The sequence below is a fragment of the Balaenoptera borealis genome (assembly GCF_965194805.1).
Source record: "Balaenoptera borealis genome assembly, chromosome: 7".
Classification (NCBI taxonomy): domain Eukaryota; kingdom Metazoa; phylum Chordata; class Mammalia; order Artiodactyla; family Balaenopteridae; genus Balaenoptera; species Balaenoptera borealis.
This window is the reverse complement of record NC_138864.1, coordinates 85,426,881-85,443,578: the sequence shown is the minus strand read 5'-3', so window position 1 is coordinate 85,443,578 and position 16,698 is coordinate 85,426,881. Positions and strand designations below refer to the sequence as shown.

The window sequence follows — 16,698 nt, the reverse complement described above, 5'->3', positions numbered from 1 at the left end:
ATGTAGAGAAGCAATGCCATAGCGAAAGGGCTATTATCCATTAACAGAAACATTTATGTTATAGTCAACTGTCAATCATTATTTTCTAATAAAAGATGGTTTCATTAAGTTTAATAAGTATGAACTGTACATTTTGGGATGATCATTGGCCCTTCAATATTATTTTCAAAGAAGAATGTCCTTCTTAAGCTAATAAATGATTAGCTCACGCTATTAAAAGTCTACTTGATTCATGAATCTGTCTTCACACACATCTATGGGGGGGGATAAAGTTACCTTTAGAATGGAAATTTGGGAAAAATCCTTCTCTTCAAAATACGCATGCGTAATGAGTTGAAGTTTTGCTTGAAGTAAGCCATAGAGAGGCTTAAAGAAAAAGAGAAATTACCATTAGTTTGATAATAGTAAAAAAACAAACACCCCACAACTTTTTAACTTGAAAAGACCGAGAAGGAAAAAGTTACTGACAACTTTAGCATCTTATTATTCACAGCTGAACGTTGTTAAGTCACCGTTCTAGCTCCTGGACTGCAGCTGCAAAGTGCCTGACCCACTCAGAGCACCGGGGCTGAGAGTGAGCACAGACCTCCTGGGTCTTGCTCCAGTCACTCAGCCGCGTAACTCTGGGCACTTAACCTCTCCACATCTGCTGGCTGATGTGAACATGGGTATATGAAAAGACAGTACATCTTATGGGGCTTTCTCATATTAACACAGGTGAAAGCACTTTCTAGAGTATCTGGCATATAGAAAGCACTTAAATGCTAGCCATCATTATCATAAAATTTAAAACATATTGTAATCCTGCACACTGTTCTGCTAGCTTGTAGTAACGTTTAATCATCCTTATAGCACTAATTCTTATATTCAGTTGAACATTCATGATTAAATTTAATTTCATTTCCCCTTTTTTTGCCCTCTATAGAGGCTTAAAACAACTAGTCTGTGTCCTTTATAATATCCTATATAATATTCTTTTCTGTATCTGAAAAAAGTTACTCCTTAATTCTTATTTCTCTATTTAAAACCTTCTTCCTACCATTTCCATCCTTTTATGTTCTGTTCTAGATGTTTTCTGGTTTCTGTGTCCTTTTTAGGATGTAGAGACTAATGCTGAATATATACTCTAATTAGTTAAAACAAGTAATACTGGAATACTTTTCTCCCCCAATATCCCGGTTAATATATCATTATTTCTAACTAAATATATTTTTATATATAGACTAAAATGCACTATGAACCACCAAACATTTTTGTGTGAGCTGGCTCTCACCATCCCCCCTGCCTGTTTTATCTGTCTGATAAAACTGGATTTTCACCCCAATTTTATCATATAGCAGTTACATGTTCATGAGAGTTAGACATTTTTTCTCTGAGATATATCTTTATTTGTGAAATGAGAACAATAAATACTTAGATCTCTCTTCTTATGAGGATTAAAATGACAACTATATCTAAAAAGTGCCTGGTATAGAACACTTGACATAGAGGCACTTGATAAATGGCACTTATTATTATTATTACTGTTCTTTGAAGAATTATTCAGGAAGCCTTTCAACATGTTGTGTTTATTCAATATCCAGCACTCCTATACTTTGGTCATCTGGTCCAGTACTAAAAAACAATAATTCACTGATGTTTATTTTTTCAGGCTACCCTTCTAGAAACTGTGTACAGGAATCAGATTAGCAATTTACCAATTTTCTGATATTGAAGTCTTTTATAACCATTCCTTTTCTAGGAGACTATTCTTGCCCTATATTTAAAATTACTTGGGACTTCCCTGGTGGCGCAGTGGTTAAGAATCCGCCCGCCATGCAGGGGACATGGGTTCAAGCCCTGGTCTGGGAAGATCCCATATGCCGCAGAGCAACTAAGCCCACGCACACAACTACTGAGCCTGCGCTCTAGAGCCCACAACCCACAACTACTGAGCCCGCGTGCCTACAGTGTGTGCTCCACAAAAAGAGAAGCCGCTGCAGTGAGAAGCCCGTGCACCGCACGGAAGAGCAGCCCCCGCTCGCTGCAAACTAGAGAAAGCCCGCGCACAGCAACGAAGACCCAATGCAGCCAAAAAACAGAAAAAAAAAAATTACTATCTTGGAACAAATATCCTGATCCTCAAAATCTTATTAGTAAGGTCCATAGTACTAAGTTATTCTCACTCAGGTTTTGTTTTTTTTTTTTTTAAAGCTTGGTACTAAGCAAGCTACATTTAAACTGTCTGTGAATATAAGAAATTGGAACAATTGTAGAAGAAATAATTAAATAAAACCATAGTTTTGTTGGTGACTAGGCTAATGAAATACTCTCAGTTTTGCATTAGGTTAACTGCAGAAACATTTGTACTCAGTAATCATATAGATCTAAGATAATTAATATGATAGCTATCTAGATATTTTTTCCCACAAACAGAACTGGGGGGACTATATTTTACATGTAGAACTAGGTATCTGGTATTACTGGTAAAGGTGTTATTACCCCATTAATAATACAAATGGGACATCACAAATGATTTAATAGAGACAGCTATGAAAAATAAGAAATGTTATATATTTTCTTTTGAAAACTAAAAAGTTAAAATGATTATAAACTTGCATCTGATCAACCTGTACGGAGAAGAAACAATTTTAAAGTGTTGTTATAGTACAATTCATTATGTCATTTCCTTTCCTCAAACATTTTTAGTTTTTTTTTTTTTTTTTTAAATGTTCCAACTACTGTGCTAGGGCTGGTACTTTATAATTTTATTATTTTTATTTATTTATTTATTTTTGGCTGTGTTGGGTCTTCGTTTCTGTGCGAGGGCTTTCTCTAGTTGCAGCGAGTGGGGGCCACTCCTCATCACGGTGCGCGGGCCTCTCACTGTCGCGGCCTCTCTTGTTGCGGAGCACAAGCTCCAGACGCGCAGGCTCAGTAGTTGTGGCTCACAGGCCTAGTTGCTCCATGGCATGTGGGATCTTCCCAGACCAGGGCTCGAACCCATGTCCCCTGCATTGGCAGGGAGATTCTCAACCACTGCGCCACCAGGGAAGCCCCATTTTTAGTTTTTAAAGAGCAAGCTAGGGATACAATTTTTCACTGCAAAGAGCCACGCACTTTTGTATCATCAATAAAATCTGAGTAATTATGATACTTTGAATTTTAGTAAAATATTACTTATCCACAGTCTCGAGAACAAAACAAAGCTGGATAAATTAAATATATCAGATGCCTCATTTTGCTCACATATCAACCTCCTTCCCCAAAACTGATCTATTAGATTTCCTCCCTCTTAACTAGTTTTGGGCAGAGGGGAAATGAGAGTGAACCTGCTGAAAGGCAAAGAGGAGATGCAAGAGCATCAACAATAAGCCTCTGATTAATTTTAATGTATCACTGTTTTCATAAATCTCTCCTCATTCTAATAATGCTTTATCATCAAATAAAAAGCTGCCATGAGTGTTTAACATTAACAGGTTATTTGCTCTCTTACCAGCTTGCTTAGAACACAGACACTTTTCTGAACGGTCTCTCTGGTGATATCTGCTTGTCGTACTTTCAATGCCTGTTATAAACAAATAGTCATTATTAAAAATATTTCATGGAAATATTTAAAAATAATTATTTTTCAATATAAAACAGCAATCAGAAAAAGTATCTTGCACTTAATTAAAAGTACTTATTGAGAATCTCAGAAGATGTTTATTGAATGAATAAATGTCAGCCAGAGCACTCTGCCAGAATCTGGCAGGCAATGGGAATATTAACAGTGAGAGACAATCTCTACTCTCAAGGAATTTACAGTCTGGTGGAGATTACTTTATGTGTAAATTGCCACATCCATAATGCAAATCAGTCATCCCTGGTTCTGGTTTTAAGATGGACACCCCTTTCAGAGACTAATGTTTCTGGTGAGAAAGGGACAGTTTAACGGCTTGTTTCTCCAGAGATGGAAGAATTGTCAGCAGTTTTGTTAAGCTGGTTATTCTACGTTACTGGAGTCTATCCTGGCACACCTGTATTGTATTGTAGCCCAGCCCTGAGCCGTAACTCAAGCCTCGGTGATTCTGAAGATGACTACGTGAGATATCTGCAGTTCTCTGCTAGTAGGAAACAGGACTTGATCAACCTCAGGTAAGGCTGTGAGGGCAGTAAGAACGACTCTTCCCCCTCTAGTGTACTGCCTGACGTCTCCTTGCATCTGTCCTGAGGACCATGGGGTCTCAGTGTCTTCAACTGCCTGAGGACTGATGATTAGATTACATCAAGAATAGAGCCTTTCCTCAACCTGTTTCTACCTCTTTACCTTGATTGGATTCATCCATCGGGTCTCAGCTGTGTTCAAAAGGAAAGGAAAGGCTTTCTCCTAGGCTCTAGGGCTCTCTGATGTCTGGTTTATCTGTCTGGTTATCAGATGAGGTGAGAACAACCTGGAGAAATGGGCAACCCCAGTATACTCTGGAGTGGGTCAGACTCAGGAGGTGAGGGAGATAGGCAGTATGAAATGCCACTTAAAGGCTGTCTACGTAGAGCATGAGAACTGTTGTTAATGACAACAGCATCGGAGGAATAATTTTACTAGTGGTTATAAAATCTACAGGGGATAAGAGATAGTGAAAGGAACAAATTTCCAAGAAAGGGCAGCAGCTCAATTCATCTCATCTAATAAGATGTAAGGTACATGAAGAAATCAAATGCGTAATTATTCACAGGTTTCTTTATCTTTAAACTCAGTTATTCATTTGAACCACAAACATTTACTGGGTGTTTCCTATGTTCCAGGCCCTGTGCACGGAGGGTTATTTCACGGTAGTTAACTACTTTGTGTATGCTGGGATTTATTCATGCAGTTTACTTTTAAATGCTTCAGGGAAACACACACACACACACACACACAGAGCAAATGTGGTAGAACATTAACAACTGTTGAATGTAGATGGTGGGTATACAGGTGTTTATTGTGCAATTCTTTTAATTTATCTGCGTGTTTGAAACGTTCATTATAAAAGTTGAAAGAAAATTTTTAAAGACTTACTAAGTTAATTACCCACCTGAGGAAGCTTTTAAAACTTTGTAATTGCCTAGGATCTACTACCAGAGATTCTACTTCAGTCTGTAGAAGGAAAGGCCCGGCAAGTATACTTAAATTAAAAAAAAAAGTCTCTGGGGCGTCCCTGGCGGTCCAGAGGTTGGGACTCCGTGCTTCCACTGTAGGAGGCACAGGTTCGATCCCTGGTCAGGGAACTAAGATCCCGCATGCTGTGGCCAAAAAAAAAAAAGTCTCCTGGCCAAAAAAAAAAAAAGAAAAGAGTCTCCATGTAGTTCTGGTTAAAAATCATTGTTTTAGAGCAGTGGTTCATAGTCTTGCCTACATGGTTTATAGTCTTGCCTACATATTAGAATCACCTGGGGAACTTTTAATACTCCTGCTGCCCGGAACATTAAATCAGAATCTCTGGGGTTGGGCCCTAGTCATCCCAAGTATCTAAAGCTCACCAGGTGATTCCAACGTGAAGCCGAGGTTGAAAAGCGCTCACTACTCCAGAGTATTAATGATTTCATAAGAGGAAAGAGATCTTTACTCAGAAAGGGTATCGCCACCACAAAAAGAACGGTGCTGCTCAGAAGCAAACCAGGAAAGGGGAAACTACCCATCTTGGTTTATTTAAATTTATTAATTAGAGATATTATAGTAAGTTAGGCATTAAGCAGGAAGGTAAGTTTAAGAATGATCAAAATCTTAGTTATATATAATTAAGATAACTTGTAAGTAGTTTGCAGCTACTATAAGTACTTTCCATTACTTCTAGAATGTTCCTTAAAAAAAAAAAAAACAACACTCATTACCATTCCATTTTTTAAAGTTACATACCAAACACTAGAAATGGAAAACTCAAGGACACCATGAAATTGACATACAGTATTTTGAAGACAAATGGATAATTTTGGTATCACTATCTAAAAACAATGTACAAAATATTATACAATACAAATATAATTAGTCACCAATGTCAACTTAGAAAAACATTCATGTGAATAAACTGGTACTATAGAGAAAACAGCTACATAGTTTATAAAAATTTAAAACAATATCACAGGTACCACATGAAACATAAAGACTATGTATTTCCCCAAATTCTACATCTTAAGTGGCCAACAATTAAACAATTTTTTAGCGTTTTTTAGTGTTATTCATTTTAACTGTACCTTGGCTTCAATTTGTCGATAGCAAGAGATACCATATACAGTGGCTCCATTTCCATTTCTGGGTGGCAAGTGAAAAAACACAGTATCTAAGAGATATACAGAAAAAGGTAAATACCAAAGTGGACTACCCGTATTAATAATGAACTCTGACGTTATTATAATGCAGTCACTTAAACAAAAACGATGAAGTAACAAGGAACCCATGTCAGACTTATTTCTAGCATCACAACCACTGGTTTCTTAGAATTCCTCTCACTGCCTTCCAGTGTACACTCATCACAAAAAGCCCAAGAGGCTGAATCATAACAGGTCGAATTGAGACTACAATCACTTTTCTCAGAAAATACTTTATTATACAGGATTATTCCAGATAAAAAGAAAGTAAAGAATCATACAAACCAAAGGCAACACATAAATTCTGAATAGATCCAAGAAATTCTTGGGACAATTGGGGAAATTTGAACATAGATTAGATATGAGATGGTATTATGGAATTACTGTTAAATCTCTTAGCTGTGGTAAAAGAATCGAAAGTCATCCCGGGGAATTTTTACAAGATGCAGGCTGAAGTATTTAAAGTGTCATGATGTTTGCAACTGACTTTCAAATAGTATAGGCAAAACCGTACACATATATAAAGAAAGTTTGTGGAATATTTACTATTCTTCCAACTTTTCTGTATGTTTAAAAGCTTTCATGATAAAAAGGTTAAAAAAAAAAAAGATTTGTGAAGTTAAAAGTACAGCATTTAAATTTTATGTTAGGGACTTCCCTGGTGGCGCAGTGGTTAAGAATCCGCCTGCCAATGCAGGGGACACGAGTTCGAGTCCTTGTCTGGGAAAATCCCACATGCTGTGGAGAAACTAAGGCCGCGCGGTACGACTACTGAGCCTGCGCTCTAGAGCCCGTGAGCCACAACTACTGAAGCCCGCACACCTAGAGCCCGTGCTCTGCAACAAGAGAAGCCACCGCAATGAGAAGCCCGCGCACCGAAACGAAGAGTAGCCCCCCCTCTCTGCAACTGGAGAAAGCCTGCACGCAGCAACGAGGACCCAATGCAGCCAAATATAAATAAATAAATAAATTTTAAAAATTAATTTTATGTTAAACTGCAGGGTAATATTTGCTTCATTTCATACAAAAATTAGTAAATATTAGAAAAACAAGTAGTCAAACCAAGTTTAATCTTGTGTCTTGGTAGAGCCTCTAATACCATCATCAAGTATAGTGTATTTCTTCATTAAGCCATTCAAAGCATACGGTGATAGGAGACTCAGTACTAACTTCACGGCACTGCTTTCTTTGAGGGTGTTAACATGCTCCCCACGCATGCAAGCAAACTTTTAAGCAGAGCGCTGTGATGGCAGTGCTCCAGAGGTGGAGAAGCAATCCCAGCTGTTCTCAGGTGGGCACTGGAGGACGAAGCTAGAGCTCCAATCAATCTGCAGCTGGTGCAGGTAAAGCTCCTTAGTTTGTCTCTGAGAGGAGTCTGAAGTTTAAATGCAGAAAGTGCTACCAGTAGCAGATGTCCTAATATGGCTAATCACTTACTTTGGCCAGAGCTCTTGGCAAAGGAGTGGCCAGTGTTCACCAACCATTACCAGTATAAGCCTGGCACTTCTCTGCAGATCCTCTAGTATATGACTAACTAGTCATCTCCAAAGAAGCATTTAAATATTTTATGAATAGTCACAATAGGCCAAAGGTCTTTCATTACCAAAGTACTCAGACTCGTGGCAAATTTTTAAAAAAGCCACCTACTGATTGCTCCACTGTCTGTTTACATACCTTCTTGGTAGTTGTGTGCGCCATCTGGTAAGGCAAGGAAGGGCAAATACTTCCATTCTTCAGGTAGACTGTGACTGTCATGTCCATCTCCTGGGATCAGGGGCGGGTAAGAGAATTCAACCTAAAATGGTAAGGAATGTTAGCCAACAGGTTGATGATCAAAGGGAGCATTATACCCTGGCAGACAAAAATGCTTTCAAATTCTCAATGACAGAACTAAGGATAAGCCATACTTCTTGATGCCATTTTCAGCAAATCTATGGTGTAGAAGAGGAAAAAGAAAAAGGGAGGAAAGCCACGGAGCAACTAAGCCCGTGAGCCACAACTACTGAAGCCCGCGCGCCTAGAGCCCGTGCTCCGCAACAAGAGGAGCCACCGCAATGAGAAGCCCGTGCACCGCAACGAAGAGTAGCCCCTGCTCGCCGCAACTAGAGAAAGTGCGTGAGCAGCAATGAAGCCCCAATGCAGCCATAAATAAATAAATAGATACATAAAGTTTAAGGAAAAAAACCCTAAAAAAAAGAAAAAATGAGGAAAAAGAAAAAATTTGTAAGCCTTTTCCCCCTTTTTTATTTAAAGGAGTTTAACTTTGATGTGCACGAGGGTAGGGGGTAGTGGTGGTGGTGACTGGATTGGAGATGTACATTTGGGAGCTGTTATCAAATAGACAGTAACAGAAGACATGGAGCCCTGAGAAAAACCAATATCCTCCTGAACTGAGTAGGAGAGATCCAACAAAGGAGCCTAAGAAGTTGAGCCAAGTTCTAGATTTGCTTCCCATCAATTGGCTCCCTTGCTCCCAATACTTGAAGCTTTGAGTTCATGGTTCGATGGGTTGTTAGGGAGGTGAATGGGCATTAACCACCACTTCAGGTTATTTTTTTCCCCCAAGACTGAGAACTGATCAATGAAGTCTCTCTAATACTGTTTGTCTTGTAGAAATAACAAAGTTTTTAGTATAAGCCCCCAGTTTCTGGCATTCCCTAGGTTTACTAGCATTTTCCCTTTGCTTATGGGTTTTTTTGTTGTTATTTCAATGAGACTTTTGGAGAGGAAGGCAGAATTAAATGCTGAGGACTTGGGTTATCATACTGACGTAAGTTCTAAGTGTCTTATGTTTAATTTTCTTTCAAAGTATATTTAAGCAGGAATTTGCATTGCATTAGTAATAAATACACTGAAGTTGGAACAACATAGGGATAAGAATCACTTTTAGATTCCGTCTTTAATGTGGAAAGACGTGAGGGCTCATTTCCCCACATCTCAAAGTAATCAAGGTGCCACCAGTCACATGAGAGCCGATTATAAAAGCGCTTTAATAATGACTATTTTTAACAGGTGATCTAGTTCTATATTGAAAATGTTTAAATTTCCCTGTGCCCACCTCCAGAAGCAATCAACATTTCAATTTGAAAGGATCAGTTACTTAACATCAATTAACTGAAGGCTGGGCATAAATAATCTCAAGCTACATTTCACATTTCTCTGTATCTTCTCTATCACAGCAGTTTTATATTGGCAAATCTTAAAAGTGTAAGGGAAGGCATGGTGTGCCATAGAGGGAAAGACATAAATTCAAAGCTGATGCTATGAAGCTGGTAGTTACAGAGCTAAAAAAAATTCCCAACTCAGAATTCTTGCTTTAACAAGGAAAAAAAAAGAAACAAGAAAATAAATTATTGTATTTTATGTAAATACTAAAGTCCAATATATAACACATAAGAAGCCTCGGTAATTATTACAAAATAATTTCTTTTGGAAAACCACTAATTTTTATGTATAGTATTTATTTTAAAAGCATTTAGTATGGAATAAACATGCTTTTAAATAAATATAAACATCATGGACTCAAATTCTCACAAATGCATCATGAAGTATGTTGCTCTTCAGGATCCAAAAAGTTTGCCAACTAAAAATTATCACTTGCAATCTGCCTCTACAAGGATTAGGTCACTAGCCACTGCAGTCACTGACCTTCAACACACCCTGAAAGGAGTTCAGGGCGGAGATCAGGAATGAGGCACTCTGTGCTCTGGGAAAAACTGGCAGAACAGGCCTTCAGATAGTTAGATCTTTTCAGAAGATCTGAACCCAATTTCTTGCATCTTCTCATATCTAGAAAAGCACTAGAATCATTAACGGAGACATCTGCTCCTCGTGACTAGCAGCAACCCTCTGCCAAAATGTGTGCTTGATTGCACACATCCCCCTTCACCAACTCACACGTATACTGGGACTTCCATGGTGGTCCAGCGGTTAAGAATCTGCCTTCAGGGACTTCCCTGGTGGCGCAGTGGTTAAGAATCCGCCTGCCAATGCAGGGGACACGGGTTCAAGCCCTGGTCCGGGAAGATCCCACATGCCGTGGAGCAACTAAGCCCGTGCATCACAACTACTGAGCCTGCGCTCTGGAGCCCGTGTGCCACAACTACTGAGGCCTGTGCGCCTAGAGCCGGTACTCTGCAGGGAGAGAGGCCACCGCAATGAGAAGCCCACTCACCGCAACTGGCGAAAACTCGCGGGCAGCAACGAGGACCCAACGCAGCCAAAACTAAAATAAATAAATAAAATAATAATGGATTTAGGATATTTCCTTAAAAAAAAAAAAAGAAAAATCTGCCTTCCAATGCAGGGGATGCAGGTTCGATCCCTGGTCGGGGAACTAAGATCCCACATGTTGAGGGGCAACTAAGCCCGAGTGCCGCAACTACTGAGCCCACATGCCGCAACGAACAGCCCACACACCACAACGAAGACCCAGCGCAGCCATAAGTAAATAAATAAATAAATAAATAAATAAATAAAAATCTCCATTAAAAAAAAAAAATCACACATATACTAACCTCTCGTGCTACCTCTTCAGAGCAGTTCCTCAGAGGTTTCTGAGAGGCTGTCTCCTGGGCTATAGTTCTCATTTTGCCCCCAAAAAAACTTAACTCACAACTCTCACGTGTGTGTTTTTTTGTTTGTATTCATTTGACAAGTTTAATCTAGAAAATTCCAAAAGAAAGTAGTATGCCAACGCTCAAACTTTTATTTAATATTTATTTATTTATTTATTTTGGCTGCGCCAGGTCTTAGTTGCAGCAGGTGGGATCTTCGTTGGAGCATGCAGACTTCTTAGCTGCAGCATGTGAACTCTTAGTTGCGGCATGCGTGTGGGATCTAGTTCCCCAATCAGGGCTCAAACCCAGGCCCCCTGCATTGGGAGCACGGAGTCTTACCCACTGGACCACCAGGGAAGTTCCTCAACCTCTTATTTAAACATGGAAATGCAATTTGAAATAATAAAGTTTTTACTCATATACTGAAAAACATGAAAAAGATTATGCATATTTTGTGTTGACAAGAGTATGGGGCTTGGCTGTGGGACTGTAAATTGGTGCAGCAGTTTGGATGACTATTTGGCAGTATTATCAAATCAACAATACATTGACTCAGCAATTTCAGTTTTAGGAATTTATCCCACGAATACACAGATATTCACACAGATATGTACAAAAATATTCACAGAAACGTGACTTATTGAAGCATAAAAATCGGAAACCTAAATATTCGTCAGAAGATTGGTCAAATAAATTTTACATCAGTTCTATCCAGCTGTAAAAAAGAATCATAGATTTATAATATATTGATAAAGCAAGATAGGTATGGTACACTGTATAGTAGGTAAAATAAGAGCCCTCCAGACATGTCCATCTCCTAACCCCTAGAATCTGTCAATGTTACCTTACAATGCAAAAGGGACATTGCACATAAGATTATCTCCAGATGGGGATTATCCAGGCGGTCCCAATGTAATCACAAGGGTCCTTAGAAGAGAGAGGCAGAAGAAACAGAGTCAGAGATATTTGAAGATGCTATGCTTCAAGATGCTTTGAAGATGGAGAAAGGGGCCATGAGCTAACGAATGCAGGCAACCTCTAGAAGCTGGAAAAGGCAAGAAAACTGATTCTCCCTTAGAGCATCCTGAAGAAATGCAGAGCTGCCAACACCTTGATTTTAGCCTAGTGAAACCCATTTCAGATTTCTGACTTCCAGAACGCTAATAAATTTGTGTTGTTTTAAGTGTGTTGTTTGTGGTAACAGAAGCAATAGAAAATTAATACGCACTGTTAAATTTAAAAAGCAAGCAGGATATCAGTAAATATAGTATAATCCTACTTATACTGTGATTCCATTTATGCAAACAATTATACATCTTTGTAAATGGATTAAAAAACATACTTGAAAAAACCTTTAATAGAGGTTTTATCTCTGGAGAGGTGAAAAGAGTTGGGGATTGGAGCTAAAGGAATATTCCTGTTAATTTTTTTCCATTTTTTTTTTAAATTTCAAACTTACAGAAAATTTGAAAGAGTTCAAAAATCTTGTAACTTTCATCTATATTCACAAACTGCTAATTTTTTGGCCATATGTGCTTTATTTGTGTTGCACATGTATACAAATACTTTCTAAACCATTTGACAATAAGTTGAAGATATTATCATTTACTTTTAAGTAAATTGGTATTTATTTTTAAATGATTGCTTTTTAAAAATTAATTAATTAATTAATTAATTTACTTTTGGCTGTGCTGGGTCTTCGTTGCTGTGCGCAGGCTTTCTCTAGCTGTGGTGAGCGGAGGCTACTCTTCTTTGCTGTGCGCGGGCTTCAGTAGTTGTGGTGGCTTAGTTGCTCCGCAGCATGTGGAATCTTCCCAGACCAGGAATCGAACCTGTGTCCCCTGCATTGGCAGGCGGATTCTTAACCACAGTGCCACCAGGGAAGTCCCTAAGTGATTGCTTAAAAAAAAAAATTTTTTTTTTGACGTGGACAATTTTTAAAGTCTTTATTGAATTTGTTACAATATTGCTTCTGTTTTATGTTTTGGTCTTTTGGCCGCGAGGCACGTGGGATCTTAGCTTGAACCAGGGATGGAGCTAACCCGCACCCCCTGCGAAATCTTAACCACTGGACCGCCAGGGAAGTCCCTAAATGACTGCTTTTAGAATAATAATTTTTAAAAAAGCAAATGATAACCACAAGCAGTTCCTAACTTCAGAAGGAAGTATTTCCATCCTATCCTTTTGGAGGCAAAGGGACATGGAGAGATCCATTTCCTTTTCTGAAGATTTAGTTATCAAATTACCAAAGGCCAGAGTCTAATATCTGATGCTATGTTATGTTCAATATATGATCCTGCAGAGCCTCCCATCAAGCCTCTTAGATAGCCTCAACCACCAGAGGACAGACAGCAGAAGCAAGAAAAACTACAATCCTGCAGCCTGTGGACCAAAACCCACAGTTACAGAAAGATAGACAAGATGAAAAGGCAGAGGGCTATATATCAGATGAAGGAACAAGAAAAAAACCCAGAAAAACAACTAAATGAAGTGGAGATAGGCAACCTTACAGAAAAAGAATTCAGAATAATGATAGTGAAGATGATCCAGGACCTCGGAATAAGAATGGAGGCAAAGATTGAGAAGATGCAAGAAATGATTAACAAAGACCTAGAAGAATTAAAGAACAAACAAACAGAGATGACCAATACAGTAACTGAAATGAAAACTACACTAGAAGGAATCAATAGCAGAATAACTGAGGCAGAAGAACGGATAAGTGACCTGGAAGACAGAATGGTGGAATTCACTGCTGCGGAACAGACTAAAGAAAAAAGAATGAGAAGAAATGAAGACAGCCTAAGAGACCTCTGGGACAACATTAAACGCAACAACATTCGCATTATAGGGGTCCCAGAAGGAGAAGAGAGAGAGAAAGGGCCAGAGAAAATATTTGAAGAGATTATAGTTGAAAACTTCCCTAACATGGGAAAGGAAATAGCCACCCAAGTCCAGGAAGCGCAGAGAGCCCCATACAGGATAAACCCAAGGAGAAACACGCCGAGACACATAGTAATCAAAATGGCAAAAATTAAAGACAAAGAAAAATTATTGAAAGCAGCAAGGGAAAAACGACAAATAACATACAAGGGAACTCCCATAAGGTTAACAGCGGATTTCTCAGCAGAAACTCTACAAGCCAGAAGGGAGTGGCATGATATACTTAAAGTGATGAAAGGGAAGAACCTACAACCAAGATTACTCTACCCGGCAAGGATCTCATTTAGATTTGATGGAGAAATCAAAAGCTTTACAGACAAGCAAAAGCTAAGAGAATTCAGCACCACCAAACCAGCTCTACAACAAATGCTAAAGGAACTTCTCTAAGTGGGAAACACAAGAGAAGAAAAGGACCTACAAAAACAAACCCAAAACAATTAAGAAAATGGTCATAGGAACATACATATCGATAATTACCTTAAACGTGAATGGTTTAAATGCTCCAACCAAAAGACACAGGCTTGCTGAATGGATACAAAAACAAGACCCATATATATGCTGTCTACAAGAGACCCACTTTAGACCTAGGGACACATACAGACTGAAAGTGAGGGGATGGAAAAAGATATTCCATGCAAATGGAAATCAAAAGAAAGCTGGAGTAGCTATACTCATATCAGATAAAATAGACTTTAAAGTAAAGAATGTTACAAGAGACAAAGAAGGACACTACATAATGATCAAGGGATCAATCCAAGAAGAAGATATAACAATTATAAATATATATGCACCCAACAGGAGCACCTCAATACATAAGGCAACTGCTAACAGCTATAAAAGAGGAAACTGACAGTAACACAATAATAGTGGGGGACTGTAACACCTCACTTACACCAATGGACAGATCATCCAAAATGAAAATAAATAAGGAAACAGAAGCTTTAAATGACACAATAGACCAGATAGATTTAATTGATATTTATAGGACATTCCATCCAAAAACAGCAGATTACACGTTCTTCTCAAGTGCGCATGGAACATTCTCCAGGATAGATCACATCTTGGGTCACAAATCAAGCCTCAGTAAATTTAAGAAAATTGAAATCATATCAAGCATCTTTTCTGACCACAATGCTATGAGACTGGAAATGAATTACAGGGAAAAAAACATAAAAAATCCAAACACATGGAGGCTAAACAATACGTTACTAAATAACCAAGAGATCACTGAAGAAATCAAAGAGGAAATCAAAAAATACCTAGAGACAAATGACAATGAAAACACGACGACCCAAAACCTATGGGATGCAGCAAAAGCAGTTCTAAGAGGGAAGTTTATAGCTATACAAGCCTACCTAAAGAAACAAGAAGAATCTCAAGTAAACAATCTAACCTTACACCTAAAGAAACTAGAGAAAGAAGAACAAACAAAACCCAAAGTTAGCAGAAGGGAAGAAATCATAAAGATCAGAGCAGAAATAAATGAAATAGAAACAAAGAAAACAATAGCAAAGATCAATAAAACTAAAAGCTGGTTCTTTGAGAAGATAAACAAAATTGATAAGCCATTAGCCAGACTCATCAAGAAAAAGAGGGCGAGGACTCAAATCAATAAAATCAGAAATGAAAAAGGAGAAGTTACAACAGACACTGCAGAAATACAAAGCATCCTAAGAGACTACTACAAGCAACTTTATGCCAATAAAACGGACAACCTGGAAGAAATGGACAAATTCTTAGAAAGGTATAACCTTCCAAGACTGAACCAGGAAGAAACAGAAAATATGAACAGACCAATCACAAGCAATGAAATTGAAACTGTGATTAAAAATCTTCCAACAAACAAAAGTCCAGGACCAGATGGCTTCACAGGTGAATTCTATCAAACATTTAGAGAAGAGCTAACACCTATCCTTCTCAAACTCTTCCAAAAAATTGCAGAGGAAGGAACACTCCCAAACTCATTCTATGAGGCCACCATCACCCTGATACCAAAACCAGACAAAGACACTACAAAAAAAGAAAATTACACACCAATATCACTGATGAATACAGATGCAAAAATCTTCAACAAAATACTAGCAAACAGAATCCAACAACACATTAAAAGGATCATTCACCATGATCAAGTGGGATTTATCCCAGGGATGCAAGGATTCTTCAGTATACGCAAATCAATCAATGTGATACACCATATTAACAAATTGAAGAATAAAAACCATATGATCATCTCAATTGATGCAGAAAAAGCTTTTGACAAAATTCAACACCCATTTATGATAAAAACTCTCCAGAAAGTGGGCATAGAGGGAACCTACCTCAACATAATAAAGGCCATATATGACAAACCCACAGCAAACATCATTCTCAATGGTGAAAAACTGAAAGCATTTCCTCTAAGATCAGGAACGAGACAAGGATGTCCACTCTCACCACTATTATTCAACATAGTTCTGGAAGTCCTAGCCACGGCAATCAGAGAAGAAAAAGAAATAAAAGGAATACAAACTGGAAAAGAAGAAGTAAAACTGTCACTGTTTGCGGATGACATGATATTATACATAGAGAATCCTAAAACTGCCACCAGAAAACTGCTAGAGCTAATTAATGAATATGGTAAAGTTGCAGGATACAAAATTAATGCACAGAAATCTCTTGCATTCCTATACACTAACGATGAAGAATCTGAAAGAGAAATTATGGAAACACTCCCATTTACCATTGCAACAAAAAGAATAAAATACCTAGGAATAAACCTACCTAGGGAGACAAAAGACCTGTAGGCAGAAAACTATAAGACACTGATGAAAGAAATTAAAGATGATACAAACAGATGGAGAGATATACCATGTCCTTGGATTGGAAGAATCAACATTGTGAAAATGACTATACTACC

The 16,698-nt window shown here is 38.3% G+C and overlaps 1 protein-coding gene across 3 annotated transcripts in view; it reads right to left on the bottom strand.

Moving 5' to 3' along the window:
• The window catches only part of AVL9 (AVL9 cell migration associated), a 68,754-nt gene that overhangs the window by 36,672 nt on the left and 15,384 nt on the right, over positions 1-16,698 (bottom strand). For all 3 annotated transcript variants that reach the window (XR_014246790.1, XM_082399455.1, XM_082399454.1), the window contains exons 2-5: positions 7,978-8,098; positions 6,190-6,275; positions 3,476-3,547; positions 277-366 (exon numbers count right to left, since the gene is read on the bottom strand). Coding sequence is in view for 2 of the 3 variants with exons in the window: in XM_082399455.1 (XP_082255581.1) it covers positions 277-366; positions 3,476-3,547; positions 6,190-6,275; positions 7,978-8,098 (369 nt within the window). In the remaining variant the exon portion in view is untranslated. The remainder of the gene's footprint in view (positions 1-276; positions 367-3,475; positions 3,548-6,189; positions 6,276-7,977; positions 8,099-16,698) is intronic.